At 38.7% G+C, this 25,018-nt stretch overlaps 1 protein-coding gene across 1 annotated transcript; it reads right to left on the bottom strand.

The window, feature by feature from the left end:
• Nucleotides 1-3,899: 3,899 nt before the first annotated feature.
• LOC128698250 (poly(A) RNA polymerase, mitochondrial) lies at nt 3,900-23,101 on the bottom strand. Its single transcript, XM_053790427.2, has 11 exons — nt 22,942-23,101; nt 21,381-21,556; nt 16,947-17,186; nt 15,921-16,004; nt 15,264-15,392; nt 14,879-15,007; nt 13,351-13,439; nt 12,931-13,157; nt 7,599-7,807; nt 6,479-6,595; nt 3,900-4,568 (listed from the first exon to the last, which is right to left on the bottom strand). Exons 1-11 carry the CDS (start codon nt 23,051-23,053, stop codon nt 4,182-4,184), a joined length of 1,899 nt encoding a protein of 632 aa, XP_053646402.2. The 5' UTR covers nt 23,054-23,101; the 3' UTR covers nt 3,900-4,181.
• Nucleotides 23,102-25,018: the final 1,917 nt, after the last annotated feature.

A 25,018-nucleotide genomic window follows, 5' to 3' on the forward strand; every position in this document is an offset into this window, starting at 1 on the left:
GGGCCCACTCCCAGTGAAAATCAGAGATGACACAGGCATATATGACGACACTGTCAACATCTACGATCCATAACTATTCAACGATTTAGCGCTTCTTTTTTATTATAATAATAATAATAACTATTCAACTTAATACCAGCTAATAACAGAAATGTTGAAACAAGCTTGGAAGTTTTCAAAGTGGAAACTGGATCACTACCTCTGCATAGTGCTAAATCAATCAGGCTGTGATGAATGTGTGGTCCAGCAGGGCACCAACAGCAACAGCTTGGTTGAACAGATTATTATTATTATTATTATCATAACTAAATACTAAATCTAGTCAAACAGAAAATCAACAGAAAAACCTGGCTCCAGTCTGGACTGTGAAGAGAAAATTTTCAAAACTGATCACAGAGTGAGATAGTTTATGAATGTAAGTTTGTCAATGGCTCTAAAACCTGATCATTGAAGGTTGCAAAAGGGTTAAAGAAGACAGCAGTAATGTCTTAAGATCAGTGTTTTCATGAATATCATGAAGACTATAATAACCCCTAGTGGGTTTAGCTCTTGGTTTTGATAATAATAATAAAGACTATAAGGCATGAGCAAAATAGTTGATGGGGCACAAGGTATACAGTAATTCAAAATACAAAATGAGTGATTATGATTATATGCACGAAGAAGAGCTAAACTCATAGGGGTCATTCAGCACCTCAGAATGGAGTGCTTTTATTTATTTCAGGGAGTGATAACCCTGTAAAGGTCAAACAGCAGCACCTTGGGTGATAGTGGTTATATTCAACCCAGAGGGACACTCCAATTACTTGGATCAAGAGCTCTTCTCCAGCATCAAGTCACCTTTACTGAAGGATGAGGATTATTATTATTATAATCAAAACCAAGTGCTAAACCCACCAGGGTCATACAGCACTGATGAAGGATGAGGAATGGGAGGTAGCTCTAGTTACTTGGATCAACAGCATTTCAGCATCACAGTGCTCCTTTGAAAGGAGTAGAAATGGTTTAGTCATGTAAATAAAAATGGATACAATAATAAAGCAGGTGTGTACAATAAAGCAACATTATATAATAAGGCAGACAAGCAACAGCTTTATAATAAAGTTAAAATGACAAAGGTCAATGATGCAGCTTCTGGGAGTAAGAATGATGCAAAGTCCACAAAGTACAATTTACAAGATATTTTAAACAGTTTCCAAACTATTATTATTATTACATTCCTAGAGGGAGTGTTAAACCCATAGGAGTCATACAGTGGCTGGAAGAATGGTAGGTATTCAGGTTTGACCCAAGGCATTGGAGCACTGGTCCAATTCCTTAGAACAAGAGCCCCTCACCAACATCAAGGAACCTCCCTTGAGGGATTTCTAAACTAGGTTACAAATCTGCCAAAATTAGTTTAAAAGAATGGGGTGGTCCCACAAAGCTCAATTACAGTACAGATTCTTAAATTCACTTCAGGTTGAAATCTAAAACTTGCAAAAAATACATAATTTAAAAAATGGAAGTGGTTCCACATTATTATTATTATAATCAAAAAGAAGTGCTAAACCTACAATGGTCAGGTGGTTCCACAAGGTGTTCACAATACACAATCCAGAATTACTGGCAGCTCAGGCCAAAGAGTCTCACACTGGCCAAAATGCCAGAGGAAAGAGGGTGGGACAAAATACAAGAGGCACTACCATAGAATGGGAGATGATGGGAGTCAGGACAAACTAGGTTTGACTCTATGAACAAAAAACAGCTGTAATTGCTTGGACCAATTATTATTATTATAATCAAAGAAAGCACTAAACCGACAAGGGTCATGCAGCACTGTGGGGCAGAAAATAGTGCCAGGGCTATAAACAGCTAGATGAAGAGGGGATCAGAGGTGAGGGGAGAAAAGGGCTGGAAGGGACACTAAGGGCTGTGTCAAAGTTCATATAGTAAAGCAGCTGCTGACAAAAAGTCAAAAAGTGATTGGAAGTCAAAGGCAGGGCTGTCTGCAAGAAGGGAAGGTAAGGTAAGAGCAGTAGGCTGGTGGCAGCATTGGAGGTAAATCCTGTGAGCTCGCTGGTAAACTGGGAAATCCACAAGAAAGTGAAGACCCAAAATAGGGACCCGACAAACCTCACAGAGAGGAATAGGGTGTCGTTCCATGAGATACCCGTGGGTAAGGTGAGTATGGCCGATGAGGAGACAGGAGAGCGCAATCTCCCGAGTATGGCAACGGTGGTAAGAAGATGGCCACAAACCTAAAAGCGATTTAATAGAGTGCAATTTGTTATGGTGCATGTCTGACCACCATTGTTGCCAACAGCCACGAAGACGGGCAGAGATGACTAAAATAATCCCTGAACAGAATACCTCTATAGGAAACTGGACCTTGGACCAAGAACCCACTATCATCCAAGGAACCACAGCAATGGCCAGGCTGTAGTAGGAAAACTCTTGAAATCTGTCACTGGAATATCACAGGTGTACACCCCCTTGTAGGACTAACAGGAACTTCAGTTACATGTAATTACTCAACAATGGATGGGATGCAATGAGATGGATAGCTTTCTTTTGTAAACATAAGATAGGTTGATGATGATAATATTTAGGAAGTACTAAACCCACAGGGGTCATACAGCACCTGGGAAACAGGAGGCAAGTGGATATGATAGATGAAAGTGGAGGACAAGTCCAATTTCTTCAATCAAGAGCCCCTCACCAGCATCAAGGAATTTCCTGTAAGGAGTATAAGACAGGTTGAGACTGCTCTTCCTCGTTTTGCAATAGAAAAAAAATCTCTCCTATACAGAAAAATAACCTGCACATAGGAGAGAGGAGCTTATGATGATGTTTCAGTCTGACTTGGTCCAACGTCCTCACAAGCTCCTCTCTCCTATATACATGTGTTATTTTTGTGCATTGTTCCAGTCATGGTATTGTGCCTTTTTTGTTCTTCATCTCTCCTATAATTACATTATTAATGGATGAGATCTACCACTGAACTTTTGTGTAAGTGCCCAGAAGAGTGGTCTATGTTCTGGTCTGGTCTATTTACCTGGAGGTTGTTCCAGGGGTCAATGTCCCCCATAGCCCAGTCCTCCCAGGGTTACAGGTTACAAAAGGTAAGGCAGAATCATAATTTACTGTACCTTGTATTAACAGAATGACAAAAGGCTAAGGGTACCTTAATCCAAGGAACTGGAGTTATCCTCCCTTTTATTGGATCAAGCCTGATTACCTCTTATTTTCCAGGTACAAGTACAACATTGATTTTCTAGACCTTTGGTTCCAAAGCCTTTCTGGATTACTGATGTTTCCACCTTTAGAGAGCTCAGTATTCCTTGATCTTGGGGGTGAATAAGTGACGTACAATTTGGTGGTAAATACACTGCCATGGGAATTTCAAGTTCCTGCTTGTAAATTCCTGTGGTTCCGGATCATCAGTGTCTGGAAAATCGATGTTGTACCTGTACTGTATCTTCTTTTCCTTGGATTAAACCCAATTACTTCCTGTCACTGTATGACCCATATGGGTTTAGTGTTTTCCTATGAATATAACAAAGCTATCTTAAGACAACTTGGTCCAGGTGGGAAACAGCTGATGTATTAAAAAAAAAAAGAGGATAGTTTTAGTATTGAATAAACTTCACAGTGGTTCAGTACTTCCATGAATAATGCTGTCCTATACAGTATACTAAATCTGGGTAATAAATTCAAATACAGTATGAAGAACAAATAAATAACATAATACTGCACATACTTATTGATAAATTTACTCTGTACACTATACATTTTATTTACAGTAACATCCAATGACACAAAACTTCATAAATAATCATGAGAAAAACTAATCTTACCAGCCACATATTTCTGAAGAACAATGCCTGACACAAGGCAAGGACACTGAAAGACTCGTCAAAACAGTTCACTCTATTAACTGTTGCTCTATCATAAACAAGAAATTTGAATTAATTCCCTTAATGTATGACAAATTTTCACAAAAATAATTAATCAGTTCTTATCAAAGTAATAATTTTTGCCTTTGGCAAGACACTGACAGTGTAAATGATGGAGAAAGTGTTTCTTCTTTGGGCCACCCTACCTCAGTGGGAGATGCCATACAAGGATGATCACAACAGACCCAATATGCATGAGGCCGGTATAATTATAACTTAAAATGTACACAGTATACTTTTAAATCACTTATATTTACCCTTATACATAAACTTGTTTCTATGAGGAATGTGTTCTCTCTGTGTGGTTTTCTGTTTCAATTTAGACACAAGATTATCCAGTTTGGTAGTACCTCTGGCTCCCATTCCTTTGTTTGACACACTGCCTGCTTTAAGAAAAACTGTATTCCCATTATTATTTTCTTTTTGTTGATTTCCTGCACTGTTGCCTTTCAATGATGATTTTTTTGTATTAGTGGATTGTATTAATTTTTTGTTTTCAGTATGGAATACTTCTTTCCAGTCTATTGGATAATTTGAGGAACCTTGAATTATATGAGATGGTCCAGATGAGGTGGCAGTCTCAGGCCACAAAGAGAGTGCACCCCATACTTCATTACTGGCAGCATCATCCTGTTAACAAGAAATATTATGATTAAGCCATGATAATGTGAATGTGAAAAGTATAAATGGGGTATTGAGGTTAGAACCTATTTCTCAACTGAGAATACAAGACAATTTTTTCTTTTTTTTAACACCGGCCATTTCCCACCAAGGCCGGGTGACCCAAAAAGAAAGAAAAAAAACTTTCATCATCATTCAACACTTTCACCATCATTCATACATAATCCCTGTCTTTGCAGAAGAGCTCAAATACGACAAGTTTCAGATCTGGGGTCCAGACCCTCAATCTGAAACCTGTTCACAGGGTCCAAGAATTTTCAAAACAATTTTTGTTATTTTTTTCTTATGAAATGGTAGAGAATCTTTTTCTGAAGGTAATAAAATAAAAAATATGAAATTTGATGGAAAACTGACGAAATTACACTCTCACGAATTTTGCTGCGTCAGCGGTATTTATGCATCAGCAATTTTGCCTACTTTGACTCTCATTTTAGGCCAATTACATTATTCCAGTCAACCAAGTTCTTAGCTATTTCACTAGCATTACTTCTATTTTATTGACTGAGCACAAGAAATCACCAAGTCAACTGTTTCAACTACCAAATAGTGATTGGAAATTGTTAATTTGGCCAATTTCACACAAAGTTCAAAATATTCAAATTTCAAAATAGGGTACAGAATAAACACTGCAGGCATTCTTGGCACTGATTATTAGTTACATTTTGATTTTTTATTCACATAATGAATTTTTCCTAGGTAGTAGGTTGGAAGACAGCAACCACCCAGGGAGGTCCTACCGTCCTCCCAAGTGAGTGTAAAACGAAAGCCTATAATTGTTTTACATGATGGTAGGATTGCTGGTGTCCATTTTTTTGTCTCATAAACATGCAAGGTTTCAGGTACGTCTTGCTACTTATACTTACACTTAGGTCACACTACACATACATGTACAAGCATATATATACACAGCCCTCTGGGTTTTCTTCTATTTTCTTACTAATTCTTGTTTATTTCCTCTTATCTCCATGGGGAAGTGGAACAGAATTCTTCCTCTGTAAGCTATGCGTGTTGTAAGAGGCGACTAAAATGCCAGGAGCAAGGGGCTAGTAACCCCTTCTCCTGTATAAATTACTAAATTTAAAAAGAGAAACTTTTGTTTTTCTTTTTGGGCCACCCTGCCTTGGTGGGATACGGCCGGTTTGTTGAAAGAAGAAAGAAGATAATGAATTTTTATTCACACCAAAAAATAGTAGATTTACTATTATGCAATATTGTAATAATTGTATAAATAATATCAGCGCATTCATGAACGCACATTAGACCCACCGGCTGATGTCTATTGGATGTGTGACATCATCTGTTTACTCTTGAACATCGGCAAAAATCAAACATTTCCACTAATTTGAACTTGGTTTCAAGCCATTTTCAGTACTAAAAACAATCAAAATCATCTCTATTTCTGTAATATATCTTACATTCTATCAATTGGGACCAAGAAACTGTGAATACAGCTGTAGAAAACATAAGAGAAAACACTGCAAAGTTGCTGTTTTAATCCAAAAATACGACCGCAGTTTTTTCTCATTATGCACTGCGTGCTACAGGATTTGTTTTGTGGTGCACACTTACCACATAGATGTATTCTCTCATATCTAGGCCCAAATTTACCACTCACAGTTTATCTGAGTGAGCTGAGCTCATGGCGTAGAACTACGGCTTGGGCCCTAGCTTCAAAGGCATAGAACTACGGGACAGACCCTCAAAGGGTTAATATTGATTAAAAGATTATTATTATTATTATTATTATCATTATTAAGTAATTTAGGAAAAGTGTTTGCAAAAAAATAAAAATATATATATATATATACATACTGTATATATTTTTACATGATCTACAAAACACCAGTCATTGAACTTACAATGTTATGAGCACTGCTTTCCAGAAGAAACCTTGCATGAGTAAGTTCAGCACGCAACTTTTCTACTTCTTCAAGAGTAACATTTCGGCTAACATTGAGTTCACCTTCTAGTGGATTCTGAGGATGTAAAATATAGTCCTGGAGATATTACAGTAAATAATGGCTTGTTACAAGACTGCAGCAGAAAGGTTATAATAATAATAATGCCAAAAATAATACAAATGCACCAAATATTATGAAGGTGAAATACTAAGGCACAAGGCCATTCAACAAGTGCATGATTCAGTTTATTGACTCTCTAGCAAAGTAGTCCTTCAAACCCTATCAAAAAAACAATGATTCATTCTCCAAAACATTGTATTCTGGATACAGGTTCTGATGACCTACTATGTATCCTAAAATTATCACTGCAATGGACCAAGTCAGCTGCATCACATGGTGTACTGTCTGGTCATGCCATCAATAAAGTGGACCAAGTCCTCTTTATTGCATGTTTGTTTGATCTAGCCTTCATCCATGACCTGTTTATATTCACTGTTCCTGGGTAGTGGGCCCAGTGATTCAGCCTGTATCAGTTTGTTATTGTCTGCACACATGCTCACCTACTAGCATCATTCAATCTTCAATTTTCTGTGGGTTTACCAAGTTTATCATTACTTTATTAGAGCACCATGTACAGTGTTATTAACAATGGCCTCTGAAGCAAGTGATGATGCCAAGAAAAGTACTTGACTCGAATTAATAACTTTTATTCTGAGTCACTACTAGATAACACAGTGATCTGACTGTAAACTCATCTGTCTGCCAGGAAATGTAAGAAAAATTACTGTAGTTTATTCTCTGCCAGGCAGTCAATCAATGCAACTGATTAAGTCCACTGATTTGGGTGTATGTCCATGTCCGGTACTCCATTGATAAGTATAATGGCGTGCATTTAAACTGGGTATCCCTTCCTCCATTAAACTATTTTATGGATGTTTCAGTGTGCCACAACTAGAGTACTGTACACTGTACTAGTATTAATCTAAGTTAAGGTAATGAACTGCAAACTTTTATTTCCCAAGATGTAGTTTATCATAGAAAACACTATAAATTCTACTAAATTAAGACGTCAACTTACTTGAATGTATAAAGCACTGTGCACTGGCTTAATAAAACTTCTTCCATGCAGAACAGAAAGACCTAGCTCCCTGAAGTTGAAAGTATCGTAAAATTCAAAAAATCCTTTTAAGAGTGTTTCCAAAGACTCTCTGTTTTGTGATGTCACAACCTTTCCAAGATTTGTTGGAAAATTAAATCTGACACAACTTTCATCATCATCATCTGGGCCTGCAATAAGAAAGCAACTTTCTTCATACAATACTGAAAATTTAATTAAAATATTTGGTATTAAAAACTAAGTCTTAAAAATACTTAGCTCATTTTTCATCACTTTGATCTCTCACTTTGGAAGCCTGGGTCAAAGATTTTCATATTCTTCAAATTTTCTATAATCTAATAGCATACCACATGACATGACTACATCTCAGTCCAGGAAATAAATTTGCAAGGGATATTAAGTATGCTTATAGGTAGTAGGTTGGTAGACAGCAACCGCCCAGGGAGGTACTACCGTCCTGCCAAGTGAGTGTAAAACGAAAGCCTTTAATTGTTTTACATGATGGTAGGATTGCTGGTGTTCATTTTTTGTCTCATAAACATGCAGGGTTTCAGGTACGTCTTGCTACTTCTACTTACACTTAGGTCACACTACACATACAAGTTTTTTTTTTTCAACAAGTCGGCCGTCTCCCACCGAGGCAGTGTGACCCAAAAAGAAAGAAAATCCCCAAAAAGAAAATACTTTCATCATCATTCAACACTTTCACCTCACTCACACATAATCACTGTTTTTGCAGAGGCGCTCAGAACACAACAGTTTAGAAGCATATACGTATAAAGATACACAACATATCCCTCCAAACTGCTAATATCCCGAAACCCCTCCTTTAGAGTGCAGGCATTGTACTTCCCATTTCCAGGACTCAAGTCCGGCTATATAAAAATAACTGGTTTCCCTGAATCCCTTCACTAAATATTACCCTGCTGAGGATGAGCCCTAGCCCACCTTCCTTCCCCTACAGATTTAAATGCTCTCCATGTCATTCTACTTTGATCCATTCTCTCTAAATGACCAAACCACATCAACAACCCCTCTTCAGCCCTCTGACTAATACCTTTATTAACTCCACACCTTCTCCTAATTTCCACACTCCGAATTTTCTGCATAATATTTACACCACACATTGCCCTTAGACAGGACATCTCCACTGCCTCCAACTTTCTCCTTGCTGCTGCATTCACAACCCAAGCTTCACACCCATATAAGAGTGTTGGTACTACTATACTTTCATACATTCCTTTCTTTGCCTCCATAGATAACATTTTTTGTCTCCACATATATATACCTCAACGCACCACTCACCTTTTTTCCCTTATCAATTCTATGATTAACCTTATCCTACATAAATCCATCCGCCGACACGTCAACTCCAAAGTATCTGAAAACATTCACTTCTTCCATACTCCTCCTCCCCAATTTGATATCCAATTTTACTTTATCTAAATCATTTGATACCCTCATCACCTTACTCTTTTCTATGTTCACTTTCAACTTTCTACCTTTACACACTCCCAAACTCATCCACTAACCTTAGCAATTTTTCTTTAGAATCTCCCATAAGCACAGTATCATCAGCAAAAAGCAACTGTGTCAATTCCCATTTTGCATTTGATTCCCCATAATTTAATCCCACCCCTCTCCTGAACACCCTAGCATTTACTTCTTTTACAACACCATCTATAAATATAATAAACCATGGTGACATTACACATCCCTGTCTAAGACCTACTTTTACCGGGAAGTAGTGAGATTAACAAGTTAATCTCACTACTTTCTCTCTACTTTCTCTAGGCTTTCTTAACAAGTTAAGAAAGCCTAGAGAACAAATGGATTTGTCAGTTAAAAATAGGAGAGGAGAGTTATTAAATGGAGAGGTAGAGGTATTGGGAAGATGGAAGGAATATTTTGAGGAATTGTTAAATGTTGATGAAGATAGGGAAGCTGTGATTTCGTGTATAGGGCAAGGAGGAATAACATCTTGTAGGAGTGAGGAAGAGCCAGTTGTGAGTGTGGGGGAAGTTCGTGAGGCAGTAGGTAAAATGAAAGGGGGTAAGGCAGCCGGGATTGATGGGATAAAGATAGAAATGTTAAAAGCAGGTGGGGATATAGTTTTGGAGTGGTTGGTGCAATTATTTAATAAATGTATGGAAGAGGGTAAGGTACCTAGGGATTGGCAGAGAGCATGCATAGTTCCTTTGTATAAAGGCAAAGGGGATAAAAGAGAGTGCAAAAATTATAGGGGGATAAGTCTGTTGAGTGTACCTGGTAAAGTGTATGGTAGAGTTATAATTGAAAGAATTAAGAGTAAGACGGAGAATAGGATAGCAGATGAACAAGGAGGCTTTAGGAAAGGTAGGGGGTGTGTGGACCAGGTGTTTACAGTGAAACATATAAGTGAACAGTATTTAGATAAGGCTAAAGAGGTCTTTGTGGCATTTATGGATTTGGAAAAGGCGTATGACAGGGTGGATAGGGGGGCAATGTGGCAGATGTTGCAAGTGTATGGTGTAGGAGGTAGGTTACTGAAAGCAGTGAAGAGTTTTTACGAGGATAGTGAGGCTCAAGTTAGAGTATGTAGGAAAGAGGGAAATTTTTTCCCAGTAAAAGTAGGCCTTAGACAAGGATGTGTGATGTCACCGTGGTTGTTTAATATATTTATAGATGGGGTTGTAAGAGAAGTAAATGCGAGGGTCTTGGCAAGAGGCGTGGAGTTAAAAGATAAAGAATCACACACAAAGTGGGAGTTGTCACAGCTGCTCTTTGCCGATGACACTGTGCTCTTGGGAGATTCTGAAGAGAAGTTGCAGAGATTGGTGGATGAATTTGGTAGGGTGTGCAAAAGAAGAAAATTAAAGGTGAATACAGGAAAGAGTAAGGTTATGAGGATAACAAAAAGATTAGGTGATGAAAGATTGAATATCAGATTGGAGGGAGAGAGTATGGAGGAGGTGAACGTATTCAGATATTTGGGAGTGGACGTGTCAGCGGATGGGTCTATGAAAGATGAGGTGAATCATAGAATTGATGAGGGAAAAAGAGTGAGTGGTGCACTTAGGAGTCTGTGGAGACAAAGAACTTTGTCCTTGGAGGCAAAGAGGGGAATGTATGAGAGTATAGTTTTACCAACGCTCTTATATGGGTGTGAAGCGTGGGTGATGAATGTTGCAGCGAGGAGAAGGCTGGAGGCAGTGGAGATGTCATGTCTGAGGGCAATGTGTGGTGTGAATATAATGCAGAGAATTCGTAGTTTGGAAGTTAGGAGGAGGTGCGGGATTACCAAAACTGTTGTCCAGAGGGCTGAGGAAGGGTTGTTGAGGTGGTTCGGACATGTAGAGAGAATGGAGCGAAACAGAATGACTTCAAGAGTGTATCAGTCTGTAGTGGAAGGAAGGCGGGGTAGGGGTCGGCCTAGGAAGGGTTGGAGGGAGGGGGTAAAGGAGGTTTTGTGTGCGAGGGGCTTGGACTTCCAGCAGGCATGCGTGAGCGTGTTTGATAGGAGTGAATGGAGACAAATGGTTTTTAATACTTGACGTGCTGTTGGAGTGTGAGCAAAGTAACATTTATGAAGGGATTCAGGGAAACCGGCAGGCCGGACTTGAGTCCTGGAGATGGGAAGTACAGTGCCTGCACTCTGAAGGAGGGGTGTTAATGTTGCAGTTTAAAAACTGTAGTGTAAAGCACCCTTCTGGCAAGACAGTGATGGAGTGAATGATGGTGAAAGTTTTTCTTTTTCGGGCCACCCTGCCTTGGTGGGAATCGGCCGGTGTGATAATAAAAAAAAAAAAAAAAAAAAAAATAGTCTCCCTCTCTTCTACATACCCTAACCTGAGCCTAACTATCCTCATAGTAACTTACCACCTATTCCATATACTTGCAACATCTGCCACATTGCTCCCCCATCTACTCTATCATATACTCTAGCATATATATATACACACACCCCTCTGGGTTTTCTTCTATTTTCTTACTAGTTCTTGTTCTTGTTTATTTCCTCTTATCTCCATGGGGAAGTGGAACAGAATTCTTCCTCCGTAAGCCATGCATGTTGTAAGAGGCGACTAAAATGCCAGAAACAAAGGGTTAGTAACCCCTTCTCCTGTATAAATTACTAAATTTAAAAAGAGAAACTTTTGTTTTTCTTTTTGGGCCACCCTGCCTTGGTGGGATATGGCCAGTTTGTTAAAAAAAAAAAAATTAAGTATGCTGAGCGAAATTATCTAAAACTAATACAATAGCACTGAGTCACCTGAAAAAAAGTGGTTACTGTTGCCAGACAGTATCAAATTTTCAGCACACACACCAACTGATCTGTTCAACCTCACCAAAACTATCTAGAAGCTATGAATCAGCCCAAGAGAAACAACTCCAATCATATGCAACAGTTAGGTATCTTTATTTCAAAACGTTTTGCCTACACAGTAGGCTTCTTCAGTCGAGTACAGAAAAGTTGATAGAAGCAGAAGATACTTGAAGACGATGTAATCAGTCCATCACCCTTAAAGTTTTGAGGTGGTCAGTCCCTCAGTCTGGAGAAGAGCATTGTTCCATAGTATGAAACAATATTGTTTCATACTATGGAACAATGCTCTTCTCCAGACTGAGGGACTGACCACCTCAAAACTTTAAGGGTGATGGACTGATTACATCGTCTTCAAGTATCTTCTGCTTCTATCAACTTTTCTGTACTCGACTGAAGAAGCCTACTGTGTAGGCGAAACGTTTCGAAATAAAGATACCTAACTGTTGCATATGTGTCTTACCTAACAACCTGTCGGTATTTTATACCATTTTAATGTTCAACTCCAATCATACACTTGATACCAAGAGAAACAACATAAAGCAAATAAACAAATGGGCAGTTATAAAGAAACAACACATCACAGAACAGGCTTGTTCTGGAAGCTTCTTTTCTTCACTGTTGTCAGCAGTACACAATTTGTGTCAAGACAGACAGCCCTTAATACATAGCCACTCACAAAAGAAAAAGTGTTGTATTCAACACCACTGTGACAGAGTACTGATATCAGCTATATATTTATGTTTCTTCTCATAATCAACAAAAGAAAATTCTTTTGACCATGAACGGGTTACTCAACTTTAGTTGGCTCAATCTAGTAAGTTATTCTTATCAATAACAATTTCTAAAGATTAGAGAAAACAGACTTCCTAGTGAATGCAAACATTAATAAATTATTGTGGAGGTAAATATACACTTCAAGGATGCACAAACTGAATCTGCCTTTAACTGAATAACCCACTCAAAGAGCTAAGATATCTGAAAGATTATTACCTGAATTAACCTTGAGTGACTGAAGTGATGGAATTACTGGAGGTGACACATTCATTAGGTAGAAGAGGACCATTATTGTAACTGAAAAATTTGTGATCCAACGGCCTGAGAACGGTGAAGTTATGTGTCGATCTCTAGCCCACCGACGCACAGCAAACACCAGTGGACGCACTCTTGGGTCCATGCTTCCATACATATATAGCATATGACTCATGTAGAACCCAGATCTAAAAATAAATAATTGAAATAAATAAATTTACTATAATTAAGAGAGATGACTTAAATTCTAGAAATGCCGTCATACAAAACATGAAGCATTGTCTCCAAAAAAAAACTCATACAAACTGTCTCTGCCAAATGAGAGTGGAAAACAGGAGAGTGCTGATGATGACAGACAAAATTAATAACAGATTTACTAACCTATTTGACATTGAAAGATCACACTCTATATCAGTCAGGTCTTGGTGATATTTTATGATGGGAACCCGAGCATTAAGAATTTTCCGCACCTGTGGAAAGAATACACATGTAAAAAAGTTACATAGTGCTCTGACAATCACTCAAGATGATAAAAATAATTCTAGTTCAATGTCTATCTTAAGCAGGTAACACAATATTATCTTGTCTGTAATTTATTCTTCAACTAAACAAAAAACAAATTTCAAAGCAAAAGTACCTACTGAAAGCCTACAAAACCCTACTTACATACAATATTTCATCCGGCAAAAATACTGAAATAAATCTTATTATGTGTTAAGAGTCACACCTCTGGCATACACACTTTCCTCTACATCTCTTACCTCTGTTCAAATTTTCTTACAGGTTTATCTACTTACCACCTCTTTTATACACATGTAGCATTTACCATATCACTCCCAAATTTATCATGCCTTTACCCATTCACAATACTATAAATAAAACAAAATGCTCCTCTTCTTTATGTAAGCATTGCTCATTAATGTGCTTTAATACAGACACTTTATCCACACATTCTTTTTTTTCCAATCCACTCCGTCCTTCTCTCATAACTTCTCCCTTTCCAGTCATTCTATCAATCATAAATCTCCTGCATACTACATCTGTCAATCCTTGAACAACTTCCTTTCTACTATGCAAACTTTGAACAAACCATTAGCCATTCCAACACTTTATCCTTATCTGCTTTGCCGGGTCACCATTTGGAAAAGACCCTGGCTGCGACAAGATCGGCGAACCTACAGCAACTCATCTGCTTTCAGCCTCAGTTGTCATCTCAAGCAGTGCCAAGTTGATACTCACAATCACACTTGTTGCTGCTTAACTCTCATCAGGTATTTTAATATATCTTATCCTCAGTGGACACAAATACACTTTAATGGAACCTTTATTGATAACATTTCACCCATGCAGTGGGCCTTGTCGAGTGACAAACTGACAAACCTGGTAAGGATGTGTAAGCAGGAAGAGCAGTGAAGTGAAGATCAAGTGTCGCATGCATCAGGTCACACTGATTCTTAAACTTTCTAAGACATTTTCTTGCAAAGATTTAAGATAAATTGTAAAAACTATGTAAAATTGTAAATTGTAAAAACCACTGTTCTGGATGAAGTTGCTGCACACCAATACTTAAATCCACAGTACACCTCAACATCCTTGCCATTATTTTTCCTCAGAGTATTCCACCTTTCTTCCAACAACTGTTTATATTTCTCCCCAATCATATATTCCTTTACCATTCTTTTATAATGTGCCATTTCCAGCTATTCCTAGAGTTTATTATTGCCCTGTTCAATCCCTATACAACACACTTACATTACTTTTGAAAAAATTGCTAACCACAAAATATATTTTTCCCTCTCTCTTTACATGATGTTGTAGCATCCATGGTCCTAGAGAAATTCTTCATGAGCCAATTCACCTGCTTTGAGGGAAGCATAATAGTTTTAGTAAAGAAATGTGACCAACATACCTGAGAACATCCTGGTACAAAGCTGTCCAAGATGCCTGAAATGAGTTCCATGCGTCGTTGCAATGCCACCCGAGAATTTGCAGATGCTAATGATTTCTTTGCTTGGAAGATTAGTCGATGAGAATTTTCCTAAAGATGCAAAGACAATGTACATACAGTAATGCATACAGTGGTATGAGAAATGGTACATTATTAATAAAATGATAATACTGTACATTATAAATAAGTAGAAAGCCTTTCATGTAGACCTTCTAAGTGTAAGACTTACAAAAATCAGAAAAAAGAATCTACACATATTACTGACAGCAGCCTGAATAAACACTGAACCTATGTAATAACCATGAAATAAATAATTTAATCAATATGGCATGAGTACATTCTTTACCTGAGCACTGAAGCCAGAGAGCTCAAGAATCATATCCAAGTCACAGTTAATGTTTCCAAATGAGTTGATAGAGGAACCAAACGGAAGAACTGTGGCTCTTGGAAATAACCCAGACAAGGCAACTTCTATCTATGGAAAAGTGGTTTTTGGATCAGTCTGAAATACTGTCATATCTCTTATACAAGTGAAAAAGATGAGAAATATAAATGATTTTTGCAAGATAAATATTGTGAATTTATCTAAAAATGGCATCAAAAGTAAACTGTTTCTCAAGAGATAATGAAACTGAGTAGAAATAATGAAAGGGCAGAATAGAATTGATCTGAGTAACTTGCACATGCTGGTGATTGAGGTAGGATTCGAACCAACGTTGGACACTGTCCATGGTGACATCACACATTACTGTCACACGAAATGCTAAATGTATCTGGTGTCATCAGAACAATAATGGATGGAGGCTCTATCTTCCATCTGCTAATCACATGACTGACAGATTCACTATTTTCCCAACCAGACTTACAACATACTGAATGTTTATTCTTATTTTAAGAATTATACATAAGCATCATCTACTATAAATTCCTTAAAATTACTGAATATGAACTAAATTTGATAAGCTAATTTCTTCATACACTACAACTTTAATTTAAGACTTACCTGTCTACATGTAAAAAATCTTAGTCTCCAGTCCAGTTCTGTTAATTTCTGGCTATCATACAGCTTCTGAATTTGTTCTGAAATCTGAAAATAAGAATCATATTTCAGAAAGTCTAGAAGAATTCAGGTTTTAATAAATACAGGTACATGTTCCCCTCTTAACAATATTCTGATTTATGACATTCAAATTTAAGAAAAATGAAACATTAAGGAACATGGCAAATAATTTTTTGTCTCCAAACTGATGGCCTCCCAAGCAACAGTCCAAAGTGCTAAATAGCCCATTAAGAACACAGTGTCATGGTTGTTACCAGGCTAGACAGTGAAGACCCACAGCATGCTGATATGGGGGTAAAAACTTACTTCCTAATTATTATCACAGATTTTTTAAACACCAGAGCATACCCTATGGCTCATATAATTGTGATGTCTCAAGATTCTGCCTGGCTACTCGCTGCATGCTCAATGCCTTCTGGGCTTGTATGGTGGATGCGTATGTGTCTGTCTCCCTGTGAATCAGGAGCTGCTTCATATCATATCTAACAGAACTGTTAATAGGTGAGTGAAAAAGCTTAGTTACAGCAGCAATCAACCCATCCTGAAACCAGTTTTGAGCCAGATGCAAAATAAGCTTTGAGTCTGATTTGCAAAAAAAATGCCAGACATGAACCAAACAAAAATGGAGTGAGGTTCTTTGGAGTGATGAAGCCACTTTCACAGTAACCTGTAACCATGGTGGGAAAACTGACAGATGCTCAGGAAGCAACCCTCAAACCTGAGAAACTAGTTTGATCAAAACTGTATGGCTGTTACTTAGATATTGCTGAAAACATACTGCAAAAGTTTATAGACAATTTTCTCAAAAGTGACATTTCGTCAATTTGTCACTTTTGTTCACAGTGCCTCATACGTACATGGTAATTTCTCAAAAATTTATAACAATATTAAAAACAGTATTTCAAGTCACAAAAGCTAACAGAAATAAATTTTTATAATATACAGGAAACAACAACAAAAGCTTCTTACATCAGAACATTCAGATATATGCTGCTTAAGTTCTTCTCTGGAGTATGTCGTATTGGAAGTTACAAGATCTGTTATATTTTTAAAAGTCTGCGCACTGATGGCTCCACCAGATGACTCACCAGCTGATAGGCATACAAAAGGCGAGTGGGTAGGGAGTACATCTTTCGCAGAATTTAAACAAGTAAAGTGAAGAGCTTGTTTAAGTGATGACAATTCTTTGAACTCCACAAGAATCATCTCCTTGAAAGATAATTTTTAATTTTAATAAGAATATTTGGCATATACATATTTTTTATTCATGATTAACCTTCATTTCCTTTATTTATGTCTGTAGCTCAATAAGACAAGTAAATTTTGAAGTCTGTAAGAGTTTCAGATTATTAAATTTGCTCAATAAGACAGGTAACTTTTGAAGTCTGTAAGAATTTTAGATTATTTTTTTTTTTAATTTACCAGCAATCTCCCACTGAGGCAGCATGACCATACAAAGCTTAAATGTTTACCCTTGAAAAACAGGATATAATGTATAGTGAATTCTTTGAATATTCATATATTTACAAGTACGTACATTAGTAATATTATAAGCAAAATAAGGCTACCATAATATACGTACATACAATGTAAAAAAAAAATTATATTTCTGAAGTTTCCTACAGTGAGATACAAAGAAACTCCTATTACCTATGGTGTGTAAGACAAATTAGACCTTTTTAAAACATTGATACAAAATAATTTACACACAAAAAAACAATTACCAAAATACTCAAAGTCATTATATTATTTTAAAATTTAATTTCCTAAAATACCTGTACATTTATTTATTTTTTTATTATCACACTGGCCGATTCCCACCAAGGCAGGGTGGCCCGAAAAAGAAAAACTTTCACCATCATTCACTCCATCACTGTCTTGCCAGAAGGGTGCTCTACACTACAGTTTTTAAACTGCAACATTAACACCCCTCCTTCAGAGTGCAGGCACTGTACTTCCCATCTCCAGGACTCAAGTCCGGCCTGCCGGTTTCCCTGAATCCCTTCATAAATGTTACTTTGCTCACACTCCAACAGCACGTCAAGTATTAAAAACCATTTGTCTCCATTCACTCCTATCAAACACGCTCACGCATGCCTGCTGGAAGTCCAAGCCCCTCGCACACAAAACCTCCTTTACCCCCTCCCTCCAACCCTTCCTAGGCCGACCCCTACCCCGCCTTCCTTCCACTACAGACTGATACACTCTTGAAGTTATTCTGTTTCGCTCCATTCTCTCTACATGTCCGAACCACCTCAACAACCCTTCCTCAGCCCTCTGGACAACAGTTTTGGTAATCCCGCACCTCCTCCTAACTTCCAAACTACGAATTCTCTGCATTATATTCACACCACACATTGCCCTCAGACATGACATCTCCACTGCCTCCAGCCTTCTCCTCGCTGCAACATTCATCACCCATGCTTCACACCCATATAAGAGCGTTGGTAAAACTATACTCTCATACATTCCCCTCTTTGCCTCCAAGGACAAAGTTCTCTGTCTCCACAGACTCCTAAGTGCACCACTCACTCTTTTTCCCTCATCAATTCTATGATTCACCTCATCTTTCATAGACCCATCCGCTGACACGTCCACTCCCAAATATCTGAATACGTTCACCTCCTCCATACTCTCTCCCTCCAATCTGATATTCAATCTTTCATCACCTAATCTTTTTGTTATCCTCATAACCTTACTCTTTCCTGTATTCACCTTTAATTTTCTTCTTTTGCACACCCTACCAAATTCATCCACCAATCTCTGCAGCTTCTCTTCAGAATCTCCCAAGAGCACAGTGTCATCAGCAAAGAGCAGCTGTGACAACTCCCACCCTGTGTGTGATTCTTTATCTTTTAACTCCACGCCTCTTGCCAAGACCCTCGCATTTACTTCTCTTACAACCCCATCTATAAATATATTAAACAACCACGGTGACATCACACATCCTTGTCTAAGGCCTACTTTTACTGGGAAAAAATTTCCCTCTTTTCTACATACTCTAACTTGAGCCTCACTATCCTCGTAAAAACTCCTCACTGCTTTCAGTAACCTACCTCCTACACCATACACTTGCAACATCTGCCACATTGCCCCCCTATCCACCCTGTCATACGCCTTTTCCAAATCCATAAATGCCACAAAGACCTCTTTAGCCTTATCTAAATACTGTTCACTTATATGTTTCACTGTAAACACCTGGTCCACACACCCCCTACCTTTCCTAAAGCCTCCTTGTTCATCTGCTATCCTATTCTCCGTCTTACTCTTAATTCTTTCAATTATAACTCTACCATACACTTTACCAGGTACACTCAACAGACTTATCCCCCTATAATTTTTGCACTCTCTTTTATCCCCTTTGCCTTTATACAAAGGAACTATGCATGCTCTCTGCCAATCCCTAGGTACCTTACCCTCTTCCATACATTTATTAAATAATTGCACCAACCACTCCAAAACTATATCCCCACCTGCTTTTAACATTTCTATCTTTATCCCATCAATCCCGGCTGCCTTACCCCCTTTCATTTTACCTACTGCCTCACGAACTTCCCCCACACTCACAACTGGCTCTTCCTCACTCCTACAAGATGTTATTCCTCCTTGCCCTATACACGAAATCACAGCTTCCCTATCTTCATCAACATTTAACAATTCCTCAAAATATTCCCTCCATCTTCCCAATACCTCTAACTCTCCATTTAATAACTCTCCTCTCCTATTTTTAACTGACAAATCCATTTGTTCTCTAGGCTTCCTTAACTTGTTAATCTCACTCCAAAACTTTTTCTTATTTTCAACAAAATTTGTTGATAACAGCTCACCCACTCTCTCATTTGCTCTCTTTTTACATTGCTTCACCACTCTCTTAACCTCTCTCTTTTTCTCCATATACTCTTCCCTCCTTGCATCACTTCTACTTTGTAAAAACTTCTCATATGCTAACTTTTTCTCCCTTACTACTCTCTTTACATCATCATTCCACCAATCGCTCCTCTTCCCTCCTGCACCCACTTTCCTGTAACCACAAACTTCTGCTGAACACTCTAACACTACATTTTTAAACCTACCCCATTCCTCTTCGACCCCATTGCCTATGCTCTCATTAGCCCATCTATCCTCCAATAGCTGTTTATATCTTACCCTAACTGCCTCCTCTTTTAGTTTATAAACCTTCACCTCTCTCTTCCCTGATGCTTCTATTCTCCTTGTATCCCATCTACCTTTTACTCTCAGTGTAGCTACAACTAGAAAGTGATCTGATATATCTGTGGCCCCTCTATAAACATGTACATCCTGAAGTCTACTCAACAGTCTTTTATCTACTAATACATAATCCAACAAACTACTGTCATTTCGCCCTACATCATATCGTGTATACTTATTTATCCTCTTTTTCTTAAAATATGTATTACCTATAACTAAACCCCTTTCTATACAAAGTTCAATCAAAGGGCTCCCATTATCATTTACACCTGGCACCCCAAACTTACCTACCACACCCTCTCTAAAAGTTTCTCCTACTTTAGCATTCAGGTCCCCTACCACAATTACTCTCTCACTTGGTTCAAAGGCTCCTTTACATTCACTTAACATCTCCCAAAATCTCTCTCTCTCCTCTGCATTCCTCTCTTCTCCAGGTGCATACACGCTTATTATGACCCACTTCTCGCATCCAACCTTTACTTTAATCCACATAATTCTCGAATTTACACATTCATATTCTCTTTTCTCCTTCCATAACTGATCATTTAACATTACTGCTACCCCTTCCTTTGCTCTAACTCTCTCAGATACTCCAGATTTAATCCCATTTATTTCCCCCCACTGAAACTCTCCTACCCCCTTCAGCTTTGTTTCGCTTAGAGCCAGGACATCCAACTTCTTTTCATTCATAACATCAGCAATCATCTGTTTCTTGTCATCCGCACTACATCCACGCACATTTAAACAACCCAGTTTTATAAAGTTTTTCTTCTTCTCTTTTTTAGTAAATGTATACAGGAGAAGGGGTTACTAGCCCATTGCTCCCGGCATTTTAGTCGCCTCATACGACACGCATGGCTTACGGAGGAAAGATTCTTTTCCACTTCCCCATGGACAATAGAAGAAATAAAAAAGAACAAGAGCTATTTAGAATAAGGAGAAAACCTAGATGTATGTATATATATATATGCATGTGCGTGTCTGTGAAGTGTGACCAAAGTGTAAGTAGGAGTAGCAAGATATCCCTGTTATCTAGCGTGTTTATGAGACAGAAAAAGAAAACCAGCAATCCTACCATCATGCAAAACAGTTACAGGTTTTTGTTTCACAGTCATCTGGCAGGACGGTAGTACTTCCCTGGGTGGTTGCTGTCTACCAACCTACTACCTACTGCCATTAGAAAACCTTGCTTACCTTGTTGTTATGTCCACATTGAAGCACATAATGAAACATTTTATGGACAGTGCCATACTGAGAGCACACTTGATGTAAGTCTACTGCAGACTCTATCCCTGCCACCTCCACCAGCAGTGATCTCTGAGCTTCATCACGTCGGCGATTCACAAGATGATCAAGAGGTACGAATGAGCCTAGAATTCAAACATTTAAGTTTATATTTTACCTACTAATCACAGGCATTCCAAACCCGTGCACCTTTTTTAACATGCAATATGATCACAATTAGCAGTTTGGAGGGATATGTTGTGTATCTTCATATGTATATGCTTCTAAACTGTTGTGTTCTGAGCACCTCTGCAAAAACAGTGATTATGTGTGAGTGAGGTGAAAGTGTTGAATGATGATGAAAGTATTTTCTTTTTGGGGATTTTCTTTCTTTTTGGGTTACCCTGCCTCAGTGGGAGACGGCCGACTTGTTGCAAAAAAAAAAAAAAGATCACAATACACAGGTGATATTATTACAATATGCAAAATAACCAAAGTGAAAAAATAGTGGATTTCTAAGCACTTTCATGATTTCTCACATTATAAAGCAAGAGTCCAATTTTCTAAGTAGGTTCTGAAACTTACATTTAGTAATTTATACAAGAGAAGGGGTTACCAGCCCCCCGCTCCCAGCATTTTAGTCACCTCTTACAACACACATGGCTTACGGAGGAAGAATTCTTTTCCACTTCCTCATGGAGATAAGAAGAAATAAAAAAACACAAGAACTATTAAGAAAATAGAAGAAAACCCAAGTGGGTATGTATATATATGCATTTATATGCATGTATATGTGACCTAAGTGTAAGCAGAAGTAGCAAGATATACTTATTATCCGACGTGTTTATGAGACAGAAAAAGAAACCAGCAATCCTGCCATCATATGAAACAATTACAGGTTTTTGCTTCAAACTTCCTTGGCAGGATGGTAGTACCTCCCTGGGTGGTTGCTGTCTACCAACCTACTACCTTATTATTATTATTGTGGTCCTTCACTTGTTTCCATTGTGGTCCTTGATTTGTTTCCAATGTGGTCCTTGACCTGGTTCCATTGTGGTCCTTGATGTTTCCATTGTGGTCCTTGATGTTTCCATTGTGGTCCTTGATGTTTCCATTGTGGTCCTTGATGTTTCCATTGTGGTCCTTGAGATCTTACTGCTAAAACAATGATTATTTAAATGAACCTAATAAAATCACCCTCAGGGGATAAAAATCACATTTAACATAACCGGGCTGCTATTATCAGTAGTATAATCAAAACTAAGCGCTAAAGTCACAATTATTATTATTATTATAATCAAGGGGGAAGCGCTAAACCCGGAGGATTATACAGCGCCTGTGGGGGGGGAAGGATGTGGAAGGCATTCAGGCTTAATTCGGGGAACTGGAGCACAGATCCAATTCCCTAAATCAAGAGCCCCTCACCAACATCAAGGAACCTTCCTTGAGGGGCTAAAGTCACAAGGGCTAAAAAAGACCCAACCGCGAAATAAAGATTAAGCCAATATAGGAGGCGAACACAACCTCCTACCTGTTGTTGTAGGCTGAGAACACAGCCTGGGCAAAACGTGCAGTGCTCTCCTCTGGTAATTAACACTCCAGGTGAGATAGCGACACGCAGAAATAGTGGCCCAAGGTATCATGATGTCCAGTGAGTGTAAACATTGAGGGCCATGTTGATCTTGGCTCAATCCAGGCGGAGAATCCGGATTTGTGGCGAGGCGTTCTTGTTGCGGAGCACGAATCCGGATTTTGTAGCTAATATTCAGGTATTTATTTTATTTATTTATTTATTTACAATTTGAGCATACATATAGAGGTACAAAAAAATACAGATAAGAGCAGCATGCCAAAGCCACTTATACTATGCATAGGTATACACAAATAAATAACAAAAAGGCACAATACCGTGACTGGAACGATACACAAATAACCCGCACATAAAAGAGAGAAGCTTACGACGACGTTTCGGTCCGACTTGGACCATTGACAAAGTCACACTCAGGTATACACAATATCCCAGAACTATAATAATAAAAAGAAGGAAATGGTTATAACTATGACCATAATTTTTAAAGGGGTGGAAGTGAATGCCAGAGGAAGGCCTCGGTCAGTTGACCAAAAGCTCCAGCTGCAGGTTATCATCTAAGACCCGCGTCAGGAAACACTTGTCCTGTTTCCTGACAAACCTTACCTAACCTAACCTATAATAATAATAATATCTTTATTTCTACAAGTACATGTATAAGGTACACAGACCTAGTTGACATCAATGACATACTACTAAATAGAAAGCCTCATGTTATTACCTGGAGTTTACCTGGAGAGAGTTCCGGGGGTCAACGCCCCCGCGGCCCGGTCTGTGACCAGGCCTCCTGGTGGATCAGAGCCTGATCAACCAGGCTGTTGCTGCTGGCTGCACGCAAACCAACGTACGAGCCACAGCCCGGCTGGTCAGGAACCGACTTTAGGTGCTTGTCCAGTGCCAGCTTAAAGACTGCAGAGCATTTCGGGAAAATTAGGTCACTTTTGTCCCGAGATGCTACCCACACCAGTCCGCTAACACTGATTGGTGAACATAGACAACCGGTGTAAGGAAACACGCTCAGTGTTTCAACCCCTTCGCCGGGAATCGAACCCGGATCCCTCACCGCGTGTAGTAAGAGCTTTAGCCACCAGGCCACGGGGCACCACAACTACTAATAATAATACTGTTGCTTCTATTATTACTACTAATACTGTGGCTACTACTATTACTACTACTACTACTACTACGAATAATAATAATAATAATAATAATAATAATAATAATAATAATAATAATAAGAAGAAGAAGAAGAAGAAGAAGAAGAAGAAGAAGAAGAAGAAGAAGAAGAAGAAGAAGAAGAAGAAGAAGAAGAAGAAGAAGAAGAAAAAAAGAAGAAGAATTATAACAATACTTTTTATTTCAGTTAAGTGTACAGATAAATACACAATATTAAGAAGTAGCCTATACTTTTACTAATCTTTATTAGGTTACCAACACGAGGCCTACGTCACACAATATACCGTCATAATAATCCATGAGAGTCCCGTGGCCTGGTAAGTAACCCTCTCGCCTCACACACCGAGTGTCCATGGTTCAATCCCCGGCCGGGTGGAAACACTAGGTGTGTTTCCTTACACCTACTGTCCCCGTTCACCTAGAAAGCAAATAGGTACCTGGGTGTTAGTGGGTCTCATCTTAGGGGCCAGATTGTAGGACTACAATAGAAATAAGACAGACAGTTGAAGATTGAGACACTTATACAAGATAAGATAAGATAAGATTTCGTTCGGATTTTTAACCCCGGAGGGTTAGCCACCCAGGATAACCCAAGAAAGTCAGTGCGTCATCGAGGACTGTCTAACTTATTTCCATTGGGGTCCTTAATCTTGTCCCCCAGGATGCGACCCACACCAGTCGACTAACACCCAGGTACCTATTTGCTGCTAGGTGAACAGGACAACAGGTGTAAGGAAACGTGTCGCATGTTTCCACCCGCCGGGAATCGAACCCGGGCCCTCCGTGTGTGAAGCGGGAGCTTTAGCCACCAGGCCACCGGGCCCCACCGGGCCCATACAGCATA

This window comes from Cherax quadricarinatus, chromosome 63 (genome assembly GCF_038502225.1).
Source record: "Cherax quadricarinatus isolate ZL_2023a chromosome 63, ASM3850222v1, whole genome shotgun sequence".
Taxonomy (NCBI): Eukaryota; Metazoa; Arthropoda; class Malacostraca; order Decapoda; family Parastacidae; genus Cherax; species Cherax quadricarinatus.